Source organism: Vanessa cardui, chromosome 6 (genome assembly GCF_905220365.1).
Source record: "Vanessa cardui chromosome 6, ilVanCard2.1, whole genome shotgun sequence".
Taxonomy (NCBI): Eukaryota; Metazoa; Arthropoda; class Insecta; order Lepidoptera; family Nymphalidae; genus Vanessa; species Vanessa cardui.
Window position 1 is genome coordinate 3,379,252 of NC_061128.1, and position 19,847 is coordinate 3,399,098.

At 31.8% G+C, this 19,847-nt stretch overlaps 2 protein-coding genes across 2 annotated transcripts in view; one reads left to right on the top strand and one right to left on the bottom strand.

Annotated features, from left to right (window-relative positions):
- The first annotated feature begins 2,244 nt into the window (after positions 1 to 2,244).
- Positions 2,245 to 6,272, top strand: LOC124530154. The gene is made up of 8 exons (XM_047104144.1): positions 2,245 to 2,478; positions 3,201 to 3,338; positions 3,494 to 3,675; positions 4,309 to 4,513; positions 4,655 to 4,756; positions 4,927 to 5,111; positions 5,215 to 5,463; positions 5,872 to 6,272. The coding sequence occupies exons 1-8, from the start codon at positions 2,345 to 2,347 to the stop codon at positions 6,189 to 6,191; spliced, it is 1,515 nt and encodes a 504-aa protein (XP_046960100.1). The 5' UTR covers positions 2,245 to 2,344; the 3' UTR covers positions 6,192 to 6,272.
- Positions 6,273 to 9,617: 3,345 nt separating this feature from the next.
- The window catches only part of LOC124530237 (calcium uniporter protein, mitochondrial), a 149,795-nt gene continuing 139,565 nt past the window's right edge, over positions 9,618 to 19,847 (bottom strand). Inside the window, exons 5-8 of the mRNA XM_047104291.1 lie at positions 13,553 to 13,714; positions 11,857 to 12,060; positions 11,667 to 11,774; positions 9,618 to 10,854 (exon numbers count right to left, since the gene is read on the bottom strand). Coding sequence (XP_046960247.1) covers positions 10,696 to 10,854; positions 11,667 to 11,774; positions 11,857 to 12,060; positions 13,553 to 13,714 — 633 coding nt within the window. The 3' untranslated portion in view covers positions 9,618 to 10,695. The remainder of the gene's footprint in view (positions 10,855 to 11,666; positions 11,775 to 11,856; positions 12,061 to 13,552; positions 13,715 to 19,847) is intronic.

Sequence of the window (19,847 nt, forward strand, 5' to 3'; positions counted from 1 at the left end):
TTTTTGCTTTGATGCTTATAATTTTCAGAGGTTAATAATCAACATTGTCAATATGTCATCAAACTCGGATTTCTAATATAGATAAGTCTTTATTTCATATGCATAGCGATTTTTATTTCTTCGCGTAAGTAGATACAGCTATCGATTTATTCTAATATGCCAGCATTAAAAAGAATATTAACTCGATCTTAACCTCGATCTACGATGCCGAGCTTATTATCAGTTTAAAAATTTATGTCCCGGTTTTTGATTAAGGGACGACGGCTGCATATAAAGAATCGGTTTTTTGTCTCATTTTCAAGAGCTGCAGCCTGCAAGTTGTTACGATTTAACAACGAATTCATTTTTGGGAGCGGAAAAAAGTTACTGGCCTGTTACAGAACGGTACTACAACCATATAAGAAAAAAAATATAAAACTTAAACTTCTAAGTGAAACAATGTGTACTAAAACTATATAGGTACATATTTAAAAAAAATTGACGCCAAATTTAAATTAATGTGACTTTCAAGTTACAATATGATTAAATCAAAACAAAACCTGTCAAAAAAAAAATCTTTTCAAAAAACGCAAAGTTTCAAGGAAGACCCTCTAGTAGTTTGCAAAAATTCTATTTTGTAATCCAGTCAATAAAGAAGTATTACCTTTCTGCCGACGTACATACGACGTAATACAGTGGATACTTATTTCATAAAATCTCATCACAATTAGATATTTATTACGACGTTGTGAAACATCCCCAAGGCTCGCACCAGGAAGTGGAACAAACGCCGGACGCGGATATTAGTGAACCCGATAGCGAGTGCGATTAGCTGAGATCTCTTAAGAAAAAATAAAATTCTTTAAAATATACATAACGAATTAGTTACAATAATTAACATGTATTTTTTTAACAAAGTTAATCGCTATAGTATAGCTAATCAATGGATTCTGATTTTTAAATTACTGCCTCGAATCTCGATGTAAAGGTTTTAAAAAAAAAAGTAGGTTTGAAATAGTACTATAATAAGATTTTAAATTAACATGGTTATTTTTATTACTAAAGGTATTAATTTCGGGATATTTACCATGTTTTTTCTTTTTTCTCGTGAACAAGACATTTGTAGATAATGTCGAAATATCGAGCTCCACCGAACAAATACCCGAAATAAAAACCTTTAGTACTATAATATTTAAAATGAATAAAATTAAGGAAGATAAATTCTTAAAAATATAAGTTATAGTTATGACTTCTAAGATTTAGTTGTTACATTTTTTTTCTTAAATTGTAGGTACGAATATGTTCCTAGAGAATTGAACGGATTGTAAATTATAAGCAATTTATATGAAGCAATTAAGAAAACTATTCATAATTGTAAGTTCACACTTGTTCCTGGTGTGGCGGACTGGAGGATGTAGCGGCCCTCGCATCTTATGCCACTGCATCTCTATGTGTTTATGCTTGCACACACGCAAAGATATAATTTTATATCATCACTTTATTTAAAAAAACAAACCCGCTTTATTCCAACATAATAGTAATCAATTTGCTATTATTTTAATTTAGTTGCACAATGCAACAAATAGTTGAAGTATAAATGTTTAAAAGCTTTTAGTACCTAAACATGAGTTGTTTAAACAGCGACTTTTTTAACGCAGTATTTATGTGTTTTGAGCTAAAGAACAATTTAGCAAAAAAAAAGTAACAGCCTCTAAATTTCCCACTGCTGGGCTAATAGCCTCCTCTCCTATTAAGGAGAGGGCTTGAAATATATTCCATCACGCTTTTCCAATGCGGGTAGGTGGAATGCACATGCGAATTTTTATGACATACAGGTTTCCTAACGATGTTTTCCTTCACTGCCGAGCACGAGACGAATTATGACACAAATTGAGCACATATGTATAGTCTTGCTTGCCTGGGTTTGAACCTGAAATCATCGGTTAATATGCACGTGTTCTAATCACTGGGCCATCTCGGCTCTTTGTACCTTTCAAAAACAATATCCATATGAAATACTAAAAAACTAAATGTAAATAAATAAGGAAACTAAACAAATGAATCAAGTTTATTGGAGTATAAAAAACGAACGTTTTCTGCAGCAAAGTAAATAACATATGTAGAACCAAGCTTTAATAACGAATTATTAGCTTAGCTTAGCTTCCAATATAAAATTAAAATTGCAGACACTGGAATACGTACCTTGTATTAATAACAATGATGTCCGGTTATTTTCGCGCGGTATAACTTCGTCGGACGCTCAATTTTAGCGCCATATATAAGGCGGGTTTGTTTTTTATCATCATAGTCAATCCCTGATCGTTTAGACTTAAACACAGTGAGGTGATGAGAATATTGTGTCAAAATGTCCTGGACATTGTATAGTGTTTGCGTTTTGTGTGTGTGCTCGATCGTAAGGACTCAAGTTATTCCGAGCAAGTCCAGAGCCAGCGATGGTGATTTTAATAACGTTAACACAGATGGATCATTTGACTTCGGGTAATTATATCAATGGCTTTCAATTAATCGTAATAGATGTTTCAATACTATAAATCTAAATCATTTTTATATCTATATAAATGTTATAAATATATCAATAACATAACTATGATTAATAATCTAGTTTTCATATTTTTAGTTAGAATTACATTGGTTAAAGGAAAATCAATAAACCTTTTTTTAAGTTAATTTCATTGTACACAAAACTTTTGTGCCTCTTCTAGAAAATAATAATATTAGATTTAAATATATAGTTATAACTCATTGCATATTTTTAGTAGTTATCTGAGATCTTTCAAACCGTAATTAGTAGATGAATCAGATCATATCTTGAAGTCATTGTTATTTTACAAAAACGTAAGTGTTATGTAAAAACTAAAGAATTTGATCTAATCTTGTACATCATAACGCTCAATCAAATTGATATAAATTAAAATCAACTCCTTTTTTACATGTCATAACTCATTTTGATAAATTAGTTTTCCTATTTTCTCTGATAAGCTGCAAACATTTACTAAAATAAACACTCATTTTGTCTCTTTTCGTTAACGATACGTTATAAAATATTAATATATTTTTTCCCAAGTGTTTAATGACGTCGGTGAATTTTAAAACAAAATACGTAGATCGTAAAAAAAAGAAAACCACTTTTTAAACTTTTATTACGATTTTAGGAAAACTTTATATTGTAAAAATAATGTAATATAATTATTATTGTTCAGATATGCAAACAAAGATCGTGGAGGTAGTTACCACTTAGCACATGGAAATGCAAATAAGGTGGTAGGAGGAAGGTTCGGCTCCAGGGAACCCGGAACTGACGAAATTAAAGAAACTATATACACTGCTGGACCTCGAGGGTAAGCTTATATTATAATAAAAAATGTATAGCATAATTAAATATAATTATAAATAAACAGCCTATTGTTTTTTTTTTTAATTGTGAGATTGTATGAATAGCATATCATTAGTACAAAGTCATAATGCCTCATTCGAATTATAATCAAAACTCTAGGTTTCGAGCGAAAGGTCCAAATGTGCACCGAAAAATTGACCTAGACCAGAGACCACGAGGACCCATTGGCAATAAAGATGATCCCTACTTCGATCCCAATGAAGACCCCAGCTACTCTTTCAAAGTCGACACCAGGACATACTCTAAAAATGAAAATGCTGACAGTCGGGGTGATGTTAAAGGTAAATATGCTGCTTTTAGAAGGATATTTATATAAATACCTAATAGCAAGTTATAATTGTTTTTTCTTAATGTTATGTAATGTATAGAATATTAAGTAAATTTTTAGTATTCCGTTTTCTTGTTAAAACTAAGTGATGTTTGAAGTCGTTGCTTATAGTATCGCAGAATATTAACACACTTGTGGTACTCTTGGAAGAGGAGGCGTTTAGCCCAGCAGTGGGAATTTACAGGCTGTTGTTGTTGTTGTTGTGGTACTATTATATATTTTATAAGACCGAATTGCAAGTAACAAATATGTTAAACGATCAAATAACTATGCTAAGAATACCTCTGTTAGTAACCATATTTACAAGCGCCCTTTTTTGTTAAAATGAAATTCTACAATATTTTATTTAGTATATACAATATTGTTTTGTTGCCAATAAGTGCGCCAAAATATTGGCTCAATTAGGTGTGTAAGGCATTTAAAATTAAGATAGGAAGTGTCGTAAGACACTTACATACGTTTTAGAATTCGTTTTTAGAATTAGTTTTAAAATCAGTTTCAGAAGCTAAATAAAAGTATGTAAAAATTGAATCTAGCGTAGTATGAATGAAATGTCATGATTCGTAAGTAATACTATTTTCCACAGGACACTATTCGTTCGTGGATGACATCGGCGAGCGGCACGACGTATCCTACATCGCTGGAAAGGACACAGGTTTCCATGTATCCTCTGCTCATCCTGACGCTCCTAACCTCATCGGATCACCGTTCCATCGAGCACCTCTTGTAAGAGGAGAGAGTAAATCAAGAGGTCGAACTGCTGTGCAAAGAGGATTGGATGGTTCTTACAGGTATAAGTGGTTAATCAGAAATCTGTTAGAAGGAAGAGCTTCTGAGATCCCGTCGAAATACTTATACGAGATCAAAACTCATCTTCAATTTAATTTTATATATTTTTTTATCTGTGGTGCTATAACGTTATTATTTTATAGATTTATATCCGCGGGTCCTGATCAAAGGAGAACGGAGAGTAGTGACTCGCACGGTAACGTCAGAGGATCCTACACATTTTTGGATGATAAAGGTGTTCAAAGGTATAAAGATAAACATTCTAAACCTGATAAATATATATCATTGACTTCTTACGATTTAATCATTGGTATAAAAGATGTTGTATTTCAATTAAATTCAATTTTGTTTTGTTCAACCTACTCGTATTTGTAGATTGTAGAGTAGATATTATACAAATATTTTTTTCCAATAGGACGGTACACTACATAGCTGGACCAGGAATTGGGTATCGCATCGTGAAGAATAGCAACGACCCCTTCATCCCATCTTACTTCCCGACCCTTCCTAGCGCGTATGACCCGGCATTCAACGCGGGCGGCAGTTCTGGTTCACCGCCCTACACACCAAACGACGAAAGCAGTGATGACGTATTTAAAGGTAAAATGGTCATTGGTACTTGGAGATCTTAATTGTCAAAAAGATGTCTAAATGTCCTTTTGATTTTTTTTTCTAATCTATTGAGAGTTAATATTTATTTTAGGTCCAGATGGCACAGCTGCATCAGGGCACGTCAAACCGCCGCCATTTCCTACATCCGACGTCGACAGGCCCAGCAAACCGGTGACCTCCGCTCCCGATACTGGAAATTCTGAAGAGGAATCTGGTGGGGAAAGTTACGGTCAAGCGCCGCCTTTTGTTCAAGATACTGGAAGTGAGGACTTGCCCGAAGAGGGCTACGTTGACGAGGACGCTTCTAGTTTTGCTGGCCCCAAGCCAACTCCAGGACCAGGTGATGCATAGCACGGATGATGGCAAGTGATTGACGTTAGTGATCTTGTTGAATCCCGAAAATACTTTTTTCATCAACTTTTGCACGGAACACTCGTGGGTGATGAAGATTGCTTATTGCTTCTGTTTTACGTACGTCGACGTTCTTTTTATCTGAGAGGACGATTGATGAATTTACGTTTTAAAAAAATAATGTGCCATTTATTTTAAAATAACAAGATCACAATATTCAATCGAATTGCACAGAACGGCTGGAGAGAGCACTAATTTGGAATGACTTATAAAAAAATTGCTTGTTCGCAATAAATATTGTACACTATCAAACTGGTTTTTATTACACCAACACCTTTCGGCACCAAAGCACAGTGATGGAGCGCACAAAGAACTTAGTAATGATTACAACTTGCAGGCAAACCATGGCGTCCCACCAGCAAACCTTATAGGCCGACGAAGAAACCTTACGTACCGCTTAAACCTACCCAAGGATCGAATAGTGTACACGATGATTACGAAGTTGACGATGACGATAACAGTAAACCTGAATTCGCGATAGGATTTAATATACATCACACGAAACCTGGCACGACCATTATTAGGAATATAGGGGAGGATTACTTTGGCATACCGCCCGGCGTGTCGGTCAGGGCTCACGTGCAAAGCATTGACTTATACCCCTTCGGTTCTAAACCAATTTCACCCTCGGAGGCTTTGGAAAATGATAAAACATAATTTTGAAATAAAAAAATCACATTAATTACGATCATCACAACATATTCGATTTTAAAAATTGTTATAATTTCATTAAAAGGTCTAAATTATTCAATGAATAAAATATATTGAAAACTTCATTGCGTTTAATTTAATAAAAAATACTTTGTATATTTTTTAAAAATTTATTCGAACACGACTGTAAATTTAACAAAATGCAAAATAGTAACTATTACAAGGAGTCTGGCTGTTATCATATACCGTAACTATAGTGCGCAACGTTTTCACTCGTCCTCCCGTATGTCACTTCACCAACAACGATTTATAACTCGGGTCTCAATCGTAAAAATATAATTATGACAGCTTCTAACTATAACAGGAAATACGCAATAAAAATAATTATTAATGTCACCTTTTCTAAGACACTGAAATACATACTGGTTTTATTTATAAAAAAAATATTCTCAAAGAAAATTTTACGATGTGACGTCATATATTATAATTTTAATTGTTATTCTAAAAAGCTGACATGATATATTTGTATCAATTGAGACGTATCGAAAGTTGTAACAAAGTTAACAAGAAATGCATTTATTGGAAGGTTAGTTTGGCAATTTTATTAGTGAATAAAGAAGAAAGTTAGTACGTGGTTAACTATTACTTCTAAATATATATTTTATAATTAAATACCTAACTACCTGCGAGATTGAACGAACAGTGTATAGCTTCTATGTGATTGAATATTTTTTATTACATTTTACCTAACCAAGTCACTTTAGTATATTACATTCTCGTTTCTGAATCAAAATGCTTTATACAATGTACGTATTTAAAAAATGGATGCATTCTTAAAAAATAGTTACAGATTAAAAATATAGAAGTTTTTTTTTATATGGCAGTATTTTTGTCAGAAAAACAACATGCAGTTAAACATATCAAAATAGTCTAGAACGAGAATATAACAATACAAAGTAACGTCACGAACAATATTCAGATTATGCAATTAAAAAAGTTCGAAAAATAAAACTAATTTGTCATTCCCATTTTCTGAAATCTTAAACAAATTAATCTTACAAATGTATAAATAAATACATATATTAAACATTTAATTCTGTAGTAATAAATGATTTCACGACGGCACATTTTAGAATACAAACAATCACCTAACATCGATATCTCAAAAATATATATAAATACACAAATCTGAAAAATAAATTTACAAAAATGATCATTATTTCGAACTACAGTAAATAACAAATTCGCGTGAACAGAAGCTTTGCTCCGACTTAATAGCTAAGTATATAAAATTTTATATTAATAGAAAAAACATTTGAGAAGATTCTAGAAGGCAAATCCGCAAATCACAAGAGGAAGCGTCGAGTCGGTTATCTCGCAATACGTAAAAACAAAATTATCGTTTTTTTTTTTTTGATAAAAATTACTTAATTAGAAACACATGTGATACACTTACTAATACTATATAGTCAGGGTAAGAAAAATTTTTCCCCTTAAGATATATTATCGTGTGCTCAGTATGAGCGATAATCTGCTTTACCGATTGAGAATGACTTATTGCGTCGCAATCATTTGATGTTTAGATTCAAAAGGTACTAAGAGCTTAAGACTTGATGAAGGAATGAATTTGAAAACTGGCGAAGGTTTTCTTCTGACTGTACGTTCCACTCAATAGTAAAAAAATACTATGAGTTGACAAACAGAAAATATTTTATTCCTCCCGTTCAGAAACATTGTCCCTAAGTAACATAACATAGTATGCTACAAATATATACATACAAATAGTTGTTGCTATCTTCATCATATAAATATAAATTTGAATCAGATCAAAAAAATATAATATCAAAGTATTTGCAAAATACGTATATACTTTTAGGATAATATATAGAAGCTGTATTATGTAATGTATAAAATACTATTCATTTTTAAATTTTGCAAGAAAACCGACTTTTTAATAATAAAGTGTGCGTGCTTATAACTATGTTTACGAAGGATATATACAAAATATTATACTAGACCGTAAATTCAAGGCCATTAAACTTAATTTAGAGTGTAGATACAGTAGTAGTTATTACATAACAATATTAAGAAAATGTATCTTAGAGTATATTTATATATATTGATAATATATGAAGAATTGGACAGTGCAATATTTATCCAAATAAAAGTTATTTCTACAGAAATTTAAGAATGAACCCCAATATAAGTTCAATATTTTATTTCCGATTTTTTTTTATGTTAAAGCAGAAACAATGCATTTTTTTTTATTTTAACCATAGACGGTCGTTTTTTTTAAACAGACTGCATTGGTTTTTCACATTTATGTCACAGCCCTCATTAATCTTACGGCTCGTTTATTTATTTAAGACTACATTACAAAGCGTACATATTTTATGATTTATTAATATTAAGCTTAATTAGCGTTTTTTTTCTTTTTAAGAGTTCTTTTTTCAAATCTGTTTTTTTTTTCAAATAGATTAAAAAATCTTATTTGTTGGTCGAATTATTCAGCTTTTTTTTTATGTGTTCATTAATCCTAAATAAAGTGTTAGTTGTTCAGACATGTTAGTCACAGAATATAAAAATACATTTGAATAATTCATTTAATTAAAGACAAAATCAACTCTTCACATTTCGCTTATATATATTTAATTAACTTAAATAAACTATATAATTAAAGCAATAATATGAAATTCGAGCAAAAACACAATAATTTAATTTGTGCATTTAATTATATAACAATTACAATTAATTTTATTTGTGTTGGATCATTTTAAATATTTTTTAATGGTTAGTTGTCACACACAAAACTTTTTGATTAAAATTTCAGGGCAAGTCAAAAGGAACACAGTTTTAAATGATTTGTACAAAGACTAGAATTACTATTAGGAATACATAACAGGAAATATGTCGATTAAAATGAGTAAAAAGGTTAAATAAAAATTATCAAGTAAATAAAATAATTATTAAAGGTTATAATTTGTATGTCTTCATTTAAAATATTATAATAACAAGTTAAATAAATTGTATATTTTATGTTGCAAAGCGGCAAAATTTTGCATGTCTTAAATCTACTTCTGTCAACGTCATATTGGCACAGACTTATATTTTTTATCTGTTATTTTACTAAAAAGTTTAATATGTCTTAAAATAGATAAATAGGAAACAATAATTCTGAGCATGATTAAAACACTAACAAATAACATAATTTATTCTAAGTAAATTTATCTAAAGATATCTTTTTTTTTTCATTTTAGTGGCATAAGACTAAAAAAAAATTTGCTAAATCCGTCATATATGCACATTGCTCCTTTAATATGACAGGTAAAAACAGTAACAATATTTTTAAGGCAATTATTCCTTACAATGCGAATTATTTTGATAACTTGTTTAAGTATAGCTTTTTAATTTTTATGTAGTTGCAACTTTTTCAACTTTGACGTATGCTATATTTTTCGTTATTTTGAAAATAGAACATGTCATAAATAAGATCTTGCCAATAATATTCAGAATAATACAGATATAGTTATCTTTTATGATATATGTGGTGAATAAGATTAGCTATTGAAATGTGGTTCTAAAACATATACAGAATAAGGTCTAAATTAACTAGAAAGACGTAGGTACATAAATAGAATTGCAAACATTTAAAGGATAAACCGTTATTAGTTATAACATTACCTTCTTAGGACTTTTCTTCATAACAATTACAGCAAAATGTACCTTAAATATCTCTCCTATTGAACTATATGTACTATATATTGATAAGTCTTGATATTTGCTAACTTTTTTCATTCTTTGCTGTTCACTATTTTCTATTTACAAAGGGTTAGCCTCAGATTAAAACCAAAAGGCGTAGCGTGTGAGGTTATTAACAATTTGTTAATACGTCAATAACTCATAATTAAAATGACAGATCTTTTAACGTATTTACAAAAAGATACGTCGTTTCGTTATGTCGCTTGCGCTTTTGACTTTGTCTTTACTTTGCTTTTATTGATTCGTATGCTGCGTCTTCTTTTGTTTTATTATCTGTGAGGTTAGCACTGAATTGCGATTTGGTGAATGTACTATAATACTTTTGTTAATTTAAACAATCAGTCAGAAGTTATTTGGATTGAACTAAGATATGTATATTTATGCTAAGTGACTAGATCGACTGTTAGGACTTACTTTTATTGTTAGTATTTCCCGTTTTGTACTCTTCTAACTATTATTATTATTTTTTTAAATTTATGTTTTAAAAAAAATGGAGGTTTTGAATTATAAAACATACTGTCATCATTCTCTTGATGTAGATGTAAGGTATGTTTTTTAAACTTATAAATGATAACATATGTCACAAACTCCTAATCAATATGAAAGGCATTATTAACAAAATGATGTAATTCGGAATTCAGCGCTAACCCAATATCAGTACTATATAGTTCAAAGTTCAAACATAAAATGCACCGGTCAAAATAGAATCAACAAGCTCTACCTAAAAGGTTTACGATTAAAACAACGTGTATTACGTGATCTTCATCTTCTTGGTCGTCTCCTCTAGCATGTCCTTTATTTTGGTCAAGGGTGATCGTTTGATGTCGTCTATCTTGTATGTGTTTGATGGAGGTAAGTGGATGTGAAGGGGATCACGCAGACGTGCTAGGTCCTTTTGGAGCTTATCCATCTGGAAAGACAGAAACTTCCATTAAAACTAAAACTAATTATAAAATAATTAATATACGCGATTCATCCGTTATAATTAGTTTTATTTAAATGTGTAATAATCGCGAAAATTTAAGACAACATTCCATTAAAACTAGTTGAACCTATCTACATATATGTATATATCTTAACCGTTGATTGCGGGTTCAAGCCCAGACAAGCATCGCTGATTATTCATGTGCTTAATGTCTTTATAATTCATCTTGTGCTCAGCGGTGAAGGAAAACATCATGAGGAAATTTGCATGTGTCTAATTTCATAGAAATTTCGCCACATGTGTATTCATGTTAACCTTCTCTTCAAATGGACAGGAGGCGTCAGCCCAGCAATGTGGGAATTTTACAGTCTGCTGTTGTTGTTATTGTTGTTTTTGAACCTGCGAATTTAACCTGGGTGTATAAAACCTTACTAGGTATAGCAAACAAACCGTCACCCAAAAATATAACCCGTTGTGAGATAAATTAAAACATGCCTATGTTCTTCCTGCGTTGTAACACAATGTTAAACATTAGAGTATATTTCAGTTTTTACAATTTGATAGACTTAATGGTAAGTTTTAATACTAATAGCAATGCCGTCAAATTTTAATTTATTATTAAGTTTAAGATAAAAAAAGAATTATTAGTTGTACAAATATTAACATTGTCTTAAGAACATAATATTTACAAAACTAAAATTCTCACTACTATAAACTAATATGAAGTAAGCGTTCAGCTTAAATTCATTTTTAATAGTCTAACAACGAAATCAATTTCGACATAATGCGTCCCTTACCTCATCCTTCAAATGATTATACTGGGCAATATCGAGTCCGATCTTTTTCGCCTTTTTGTGCAAAGTAAGAAGATGCTGTCTATCTTTTACATCTGGCAGTATGTATTCCTGTAAAAAAGAAAAACATATTAAGGCATTTATTTTTATTTAAACAGCTTTTATAAAATCATAATAATCTGTAGTCTTTTACCTGTTTAGTGAGAACGAAGTAGGCATAGGCAGCCATGGCGGTGCCATATGTAACGAAGTAAGTGACAGGTTCCATTATGTCCCAAGAGTATTCCCACCAGGTGAGCCTCGCCAAAACCCCAAATTGCACGCCCATTAGACCGAGACCCACCCAGGTCAGGGCAGACGTGTGGCGAGTCGTCTCCATTTCTAGGGACATGCGTTTCTGAAAAATAATTTTAAAAAATAGTAGGTACATTTATAACATAATAGATACATATCTATTCTTTCCTTTTAATATCCGTTTTTAAGAATAATATTATTGGAATTAATAATCATTTTTAACCTTAAAGAAAACCTTTGTTCTAATTAACGGCGATTAAAATTTAAAATTGTAATATATTTTAATTAAATTATCAAAGATACCAATTGCACAAAAATGCACAATGTATTTAAGGTAATTAATTGGATAAAGATTACTACTGCATTAATTAAAATCGCTGCGAAAATAAAGCATTATTCCTCGTTAAATAAAATGTAAAATATAAAAAAAAATTAATGGAATATGCCTAGGACGTAGACATACCATTTTTCACAATACTGTAGTACATTATTTAGATCTATTTCGCAGGATTCAGTCAGCATTTGCAATTTAAGCGCAAAAAAATGTATTTATTTAGCACATCAGTTCAGAAATCTTTAAAATTATCAGTGTTCTTTATTATATTATGTGTCTATTACACGTATAAACATATGAATCGATCTATCTGTTTAATAAAACGCATCAAAATCCGTTGTGTAATGTGTGAGATGATTACATCTCTCAACTACAAAGTTGAAGATTCATAAGTATTACAGGAGCAAATACCATTCACAAATTAAGACATTTTAATTGAGGAAATTTACGGTAATGTCCTCCAAGCTGCTGAGTGTAATCTATATGTTAATGCACTCTCACCGTCAGCACAAAACAACCCACCATCTGCTAATGGATTCACAGGTACTTTTGTTGTTCCTACAGTCTGCGAATACGAATGAAACAGCCCAGACTATTTTCAATTCAAGATTATGCGCTATATTAAATATTTTTGGCTTGCATTTGTCGCAAGACCGACATAGTCTACGTTTAATTTCACAGTAAAACTATACTGTTTTGAATTATTTTGTGTAAACAAAAATATGATATTATTTGCTAATACTAGTTGATAACGGATATTGATTGTTATTTGTTTATACACGTGGATATTGGTATATTGATTTAGTTATTACGCATTTTTTTTTATTTCTATAGCTTGGATTATTTTCAAAGTTAATTGAATTGAAATGCCTATTAGAATGTTTCCATAAATAAGTTATCCATTTTCAATACTTTATATTTTAAGGATGTCATGTCATGAACAGCTTCTAGAATATCGTGTAATGATTATACCCAATACATAATACATATATATATACTTAGACTTATAAATGATTAATTCACCACCATCACATGAATTATTTTTTTACTAATATAATTTGTGTATTATACACAAGTTATGTTAGTTTTAACAGAGAATAAACAGTTTCGAAACTAAATTAAAAAGTATTAGTTCGTAAATCAAATGCAACTAAATGGAACAATTAATTTCAGTCTTCAACTGTTCGAGATAAATTGATGTTGACGAAATATTATTCACAAAATTACATTCCTAATTCAATAATCCTCAGTTGCATCTTACCTCCTCAAGCGGCTGCAGTTCAGCGGATAACTTTTCCAGCTGCGATCGCAGTTCCCTTTCCTTACGTATCTGGTGTTCACGCACATTCAGCGCTTCATACAATTGATTGACGAGGTTACGTACGTCGCTCAATCTCGTAATCTCTTCGCTGCTTAGACGTTCCTGTAATCATTCAATGAAATCCTCATTTTTTTTATCCTTTTGGTAGGCGGACGAGCACAACGACGGTAGCCCGTCGTCTGTAGCACCCTAGTTGATGGTAAGTGGTCACCACCGCCCATAGACAAAGGCGCTTTAAGATATATTAACCATTCCTTTTATCACCAATGCGCGCCCAAACTTGGGAACTAAGATATTATGTCCCTTTTGCTTGTAGTTACACTGGCTCACTCACCCTTCAAACCGGATCACAACAATAACAAGTACTGTTGTTTGACGGTAGAATATCTGATGAGTGAGTAAGTTTAATAATTAGTCTAACTTATATATGTTTGACTTAATTGTAATATAATTTTACGCAAACTTGACTTTGAATAGACTTTCGTATTTAGTTTATTATTAGGCTAATTTGACATCTCATTTGTATAGCTAATGTGATTACTACGGTTGATCTAAATCATTAATAATCTAGTTACATCTAAGACAATACAATATTTTAATGTCTACATCAATATATTAGCCGCTCGAACAGAAAACGTACACGTTTTTGGCCGATCGCCAGTTTAGTTAGAGACAAATCACCTCCATTCAATTTATACGTTAGTAAAATAAATTATTATTGAGCTTTTGTACACAGTCGGTTGGTGAATTTGTTAAAGTGGCTTTATTGTTCATAGTTCATACGGTATAGTATTTTTATTTTCAATGACATAATAATAGCTACTAATAGCTAAAGACAAGTGCTCAGATTATATGGACCATTAAATTATACGACGAATTTAGCAAATATTCGTTTTTCGATCTTAACACAATAAGCGGTAGGTTTCAAAATACGGAGATACGGTTTTACGGATTACGGTTCATTGATGATGAAAATGTATTTTTATTTATAAACTATAATTTAAACAAATACCACATGCACAAAACCTTAATACCGAATTAAAAGTTGGAAAGGACATCTAATATATAAGTATATAAACTACACGTATAGTTTTATATTAATGTATCAAATAATAATGATAAATATTTATTTATTTTCCACAAAGGTCTTTAAATATTATGATCACCCGATCAAGAACAAAAAAAAAGATTAGTTTGTCTAAATGTCTGCCCTAGCTAGGCTCTTTCAATTACCTAAATATGTTAAGGAAAATTGGTCGTCCCTCGAAAACAATAATTTCTTCAGACATTAAAATTGATACTAAAAAATAGATTAAATATCAACAAACAAGTTTACTTTAAATACTGAGTTAAGAATTACTAAGTTCAATGTGTATTTGTAAAAAGAGTAGGTATATGCGGCTCATAAACAGTTCTTAATTTTGTATATAGTAGATACTTTCCGTAATACATGATGCTATTATAATGTGTTACTTAAGATGTTAATGGTAATTTGTTAAGTAACAAAAACATGAACTGCGCTCAAAACTTGAGACTGATATGCACTTTGCTAGTGGCGTGAAGTTTTAACGTCTCAAACTAAGTTATACGAGCTCCACTTGAAACTATAAAATACCTTTAAATTCTTCATTGTCAATGACATTGTAAGACCGCTCTGCGTCACGTTTTGCGTTGTCGAGGAAATTCACAAGACATACCGTCTGATCTCTATGTACCGCAGAAGCAGCAATAACTTACGATTCAGTTAGACAATGGATTTTGCTATGCTGAGAATAAGCACGGAAATGTTCGTGTCAATGGTTTTCAGTTCATTCTGAAACGTTGCTCTATTGAGAATTGGGAAATCGTGAGCCAAAATTTCTTCCGATTTGCGAGTTCTTCATAAACAAGTACGAGGAAAACTATCGAATAAAATACAATTATGAACAAGTGCGTGAGAAACTCTGTTTGTCCTCGTTAATTACATATTGGCCTTGTCGACTTTCAGAGAAGGTCTTACTTCAATTAGAAGCGAATACTTTGTCAATATTAGCGTAATGGCAATGTAAGTAATGGTCACGGGAATAAAGCCAAAATATTTTATGGCTATTTTTGTAATCACATACAAAAATACACAGTAAAGTAGTTGATAGCTACGATTTAAGAATATTTTAGGCAATAGGTTACAAAAAACTTTTTTCAGTTTCACAATCAAACGTTCTTGTGAGGTACAAATAAAGAAATGAAAAAAGACGGATTCTCGAGTAACGAATTGATCATTAAACTTTCGGTCGGACGAGTGCATTTCCATTGCCTCACCTAAATATTATCTCAAGGAGAATCTGGGAAAGTTTATAATGACCTCTTACAGAGATTTCTTACTGAGTTATATTGAGTTGGAAAACTTAATGCCATTTCAGTAATTGTAGTTCCGAACGATGTTTTATTAACTACTAAATTTGTTCCAACGTTTTACATCAAACTTTGCTGATTGAAACGTTTATAAAAGGCCGCTTTGAATTCAATAAAAATAGTACAAAGCGTTCTCTGAGCTTGTGCGTGTACTGTATACACCATTTTAGATAAGTGTGAGTTTGGCATTTTTTTAAAGTATTTAGTTAATTACTAGTTCTATCATCGGAATGGAAATATAATAATAAAATATACTTTTACCCAAATTAACCTATGAGAATGTAGTGGTGATTTTTTGCGTTAGAACCCAGAGTCTTTGATTAAATTATTCTACCTTTTCAACGGTTACTTAAACGCCAAGCACTAACGTAAGTAGTTATTTTAATTACTCTCATAAAGGACATATTAATATTGAGGGACTGTGAACTAGGTTATATGTGGGTCTCCAAGTGCCCAAATTATATGGATGAAGACCACATAAATAATCAAATGCCTAATAAGCTTGTCTGACTTGCTACAATAAGGAAATAACGGTATATAGTCATCCATGAAGGATGCTGGGTCGATTGGTTAGTCTAATATCATGAATTCAGCAGGATTCAGCATACATGATGACGGCGAGAATGTGGTGCTGCCATCGATGGAGGTTAAAAATTTTTAGACGAGGGTGATACTTTTTTCTGTTAATATCACTTTGAGAAACGATAAAATGACAATCATATTTTCAGTTGAACGTCATCGACGGATCGTTTATTTGGATTTCGTTCGAATCATAATAGATTAAAAATACTTTGTAATGGAATTTCCTATTAACACAACAGATACGACGATATCTGTATTAATATTATAAAATTGAAAGTAACTTCTCTGTCTGCCAGTCGTTCTTCCACGACCAAACATCTGTACCGAATGTGATGAAATTTGGTATGAAACAATTTCAACTCGACAAAAGGACATAGGCTACTTATTTGCCTGACACATAGCAATCAACACAAAAACGCAAGCGAAAGCGCGGGCGACTACTAGCATGTATATATATGGATAGATGGAGATAGATAAATGCAATACAATACATACATGGAAATTCAACAGCAACTTAGTTACAAAAAATGTTTTCCACTATAAAAGTACAAGTACTGAAGTTAATTCAGAGCAAAGTTAGCAAATCTCTCTTTCCTACAAACGTTGTTTCAACAAAAGGCATCACGTTCGCCAAGTCTCAGTTGAAACTTAACAACCGCGATCTCTTTACTCTTACATTTGCAAAGGTGTCTTACCTATACCTCAGATCTCGACACTGTTTTTTGTAATTAGCTTGGTAATTAAATTTCACCATATAAGTAAATTAAGTAAAGTAACAGCTCGTAAATTTCCCACTGCTGGGCTAAGGCCTCCTCTCTTAATAAGAAGAGGATTCGGAACATATTCCACCACGCTGTTCCAATGCGGGTTAGTGGAATGGACAAGTCGCAGAATTTCGATGAAATTAGACACATTTATGTTTTCCTGCACCGCCGAGCACGAGATTAATTATAAACACAAATTAAGCACATATATATAGTGGTGCTTGCCTGGGTTTGAACCCGATATCATCGGTTAAGATGCACGCTTTCTAACCACTGGGCCATCTTGGCTTTCACCATATACTTTAAATTAAGGATTTTTTTTAAATATCGGTTTAATATATTTATAATTAAGTCTTAAATGTGTAAACTATTATCAGCTTAAAAGGCTACAGATCCTAGAATACTGGCTTTATGTGAGGCCATTAAAATTTACTAGAGTATATTTGTCAGAAAATGGCGCTATAAAACCAATAGAAGCTGGGAGGTGAGAAATTTTATACCCGATTTCATTTAATATCTTTTAAATTTGAAGGTTAAAAAAAACGGTTTATGATTTTTACAACAAGCACTTTATTTTAATATGACACAAGATACTCTTGAAAATGTTATGTACTAGTAAATTTTTAATTTTCTCACAAAATTATATCAAAATCATGCTTTTCGCTTACGATAGGTTCGTATACGAGTACTGAATTTCAAATTATTTCGTCCAATACAAGGTTAACAGTATAAAATTAGCAAATTATAACGGAAAAGGTATTTTCAGGCGACTTTACAATCTCCTTAATTAAGGAAAGTAATTAGAGCGTATTTTATCGTCTCGGAATGGTCAACTTGATTCCTTTTAAATAAAAATTTAATGCAAAATCTGGTTATTACTGGTTTCAAAGTACGTTCTACAATCTCGTTGATTTATATATTGAAATTGAAACGAAATTGAATATATTATATGAAGAGAAGTACATCGGCAATACCTTCGACTACAGTGGAAGTCTCTAAGGCCTCTACGAACGACCAATAGTACTTTTTTTTTTAAACAACATCACATACATTACTCTGATCTCAATGTAAGTAGCTGAAGCACTTGTGTTATGGAAATCATAAGTAACGACGGTACCACAAACACCCAGACCCAAGACAACATAGAAAACTAATGGTAATCTACGTCGACTCGGCCGGGAATCGAACCTGGGACCTCAGAGTGGCGTACCCATGAAAACCGGCGTACACACCACTCGACCATGGAGGTCGTCAAATTATTAATAAAAGATTGCTGCTCCGTCATAAAACCTTGTATACCTTTATTCTGGATATTTTGTTAATATATCTACTGAACAACACTAGAATCGTATGATGTCTGTGATATTCTTTATAATATCCGTATGGATTTAGACTTAATTTTTAAGGAGCTGATGTTAAAGTTTCTGTAAAAGGCACAAACGCAACGCAATGAATATGGAAACAGGAAATTTTACTGAAAACTAAATTCCAAGTATAATTGATGTAAGTAAATTGAAACATTTCAAATTACGTCACTCTGAATTCTCATGTGAATATTCGTATTAAGAATTAATCTGATGCCATCGGACGACGAAGAGTAATATTTTGAGAAAATCTGTATGTATCGGATAAGATCTGCCACTCAGCAAACTTGTAACAAAGTGATGGCACAACCACCTTCTCCCCAAAAGGAGCTTAAGTCAAAATTATACTAATTTATACCCAATCGCGAGTCGAGATGGCCCAGTGGTTAGAACGCGTGCATCTTAACCGATTATTGCGGGTTCAAACCCAGGCAAGCACCGCTGATTCATGTGCTTAATTTGTCTTTATAATTCATCTCGTACTCGGCGGTGAAGGAAAACATCGTGAGGAAATCTGCATGTGACAAATTTCATAGAAATTCTGGCACATGTGTATTCCACCAACCCGCATTGGAACAGCGTGGTGGAATATGTTCCAATTCTTCTCCTTTAAGGGAGAGGAGGCCTTTAGCCCAGCAGTGGTAATTTACAGGCTGTTGTTGTTGTTGTTGTTGTATACCCAATCGCAGATAACATGTGGATCGTTAAATATGTGCCATTGTTTCGGAATAAAATACATTTTTATTTCAATTTAGCTGGAAAATCTAAACTCCTTTGTCTCGATTCTTGTTATTATATTGACCTATTTGACTGAAACTCGCGCCGTGTACCATTAAATCTAAATCAATTGAAAAGTTGTTCCGCTAAAGTGGTTTGATATTTACTCGGCATTTGTTTTTCCATTGGTTTTGTTAAACTGTTTCTTTCTAATTACTTCAATGTTAATAAATATTTAATCAATTGTAAAAAATAAATGACAAATAAATTTAAAAGACATATTGAATTGGAAAAATGGTCTGGGCTATTTAAAAATAATTGTATTCGTAATAAAAACACAAAGGAAGTATGCAGTGTTAATCTCGCTCTTTGGAAAACAAGTAAAGCCCTTAGTCCGACGCCTAAACAACCATCGTG

What these genes read in the sequence shown, in the direction of transcription:
- LOC124530154 (XM_047104144.1), top strand. Translation starts at nt 2,345, where the DNA reads ATGTCCTGGACATTGTATAGTGTTTGCGTTTTGTGTGTGTGCTCGATC. An exon ending in TACACTGCTGGACCTCGAGG is followed by an intron (nt 3,339 to 3,493) that starts GTAAGCTTATAT and finishes TCAAAACTCTAG; the next exon opens with GTTTCGAGCGAAAGGTCCAA. An exon ending in CAGTCGGGGTGATGTTAAAG is followed by an intron (nt 3,676 to 4,308) that starts GTAAATATGCTG and finishes TATTTTCCACAG; the next exon opens with GACACTATTCGTTCGTGGAT.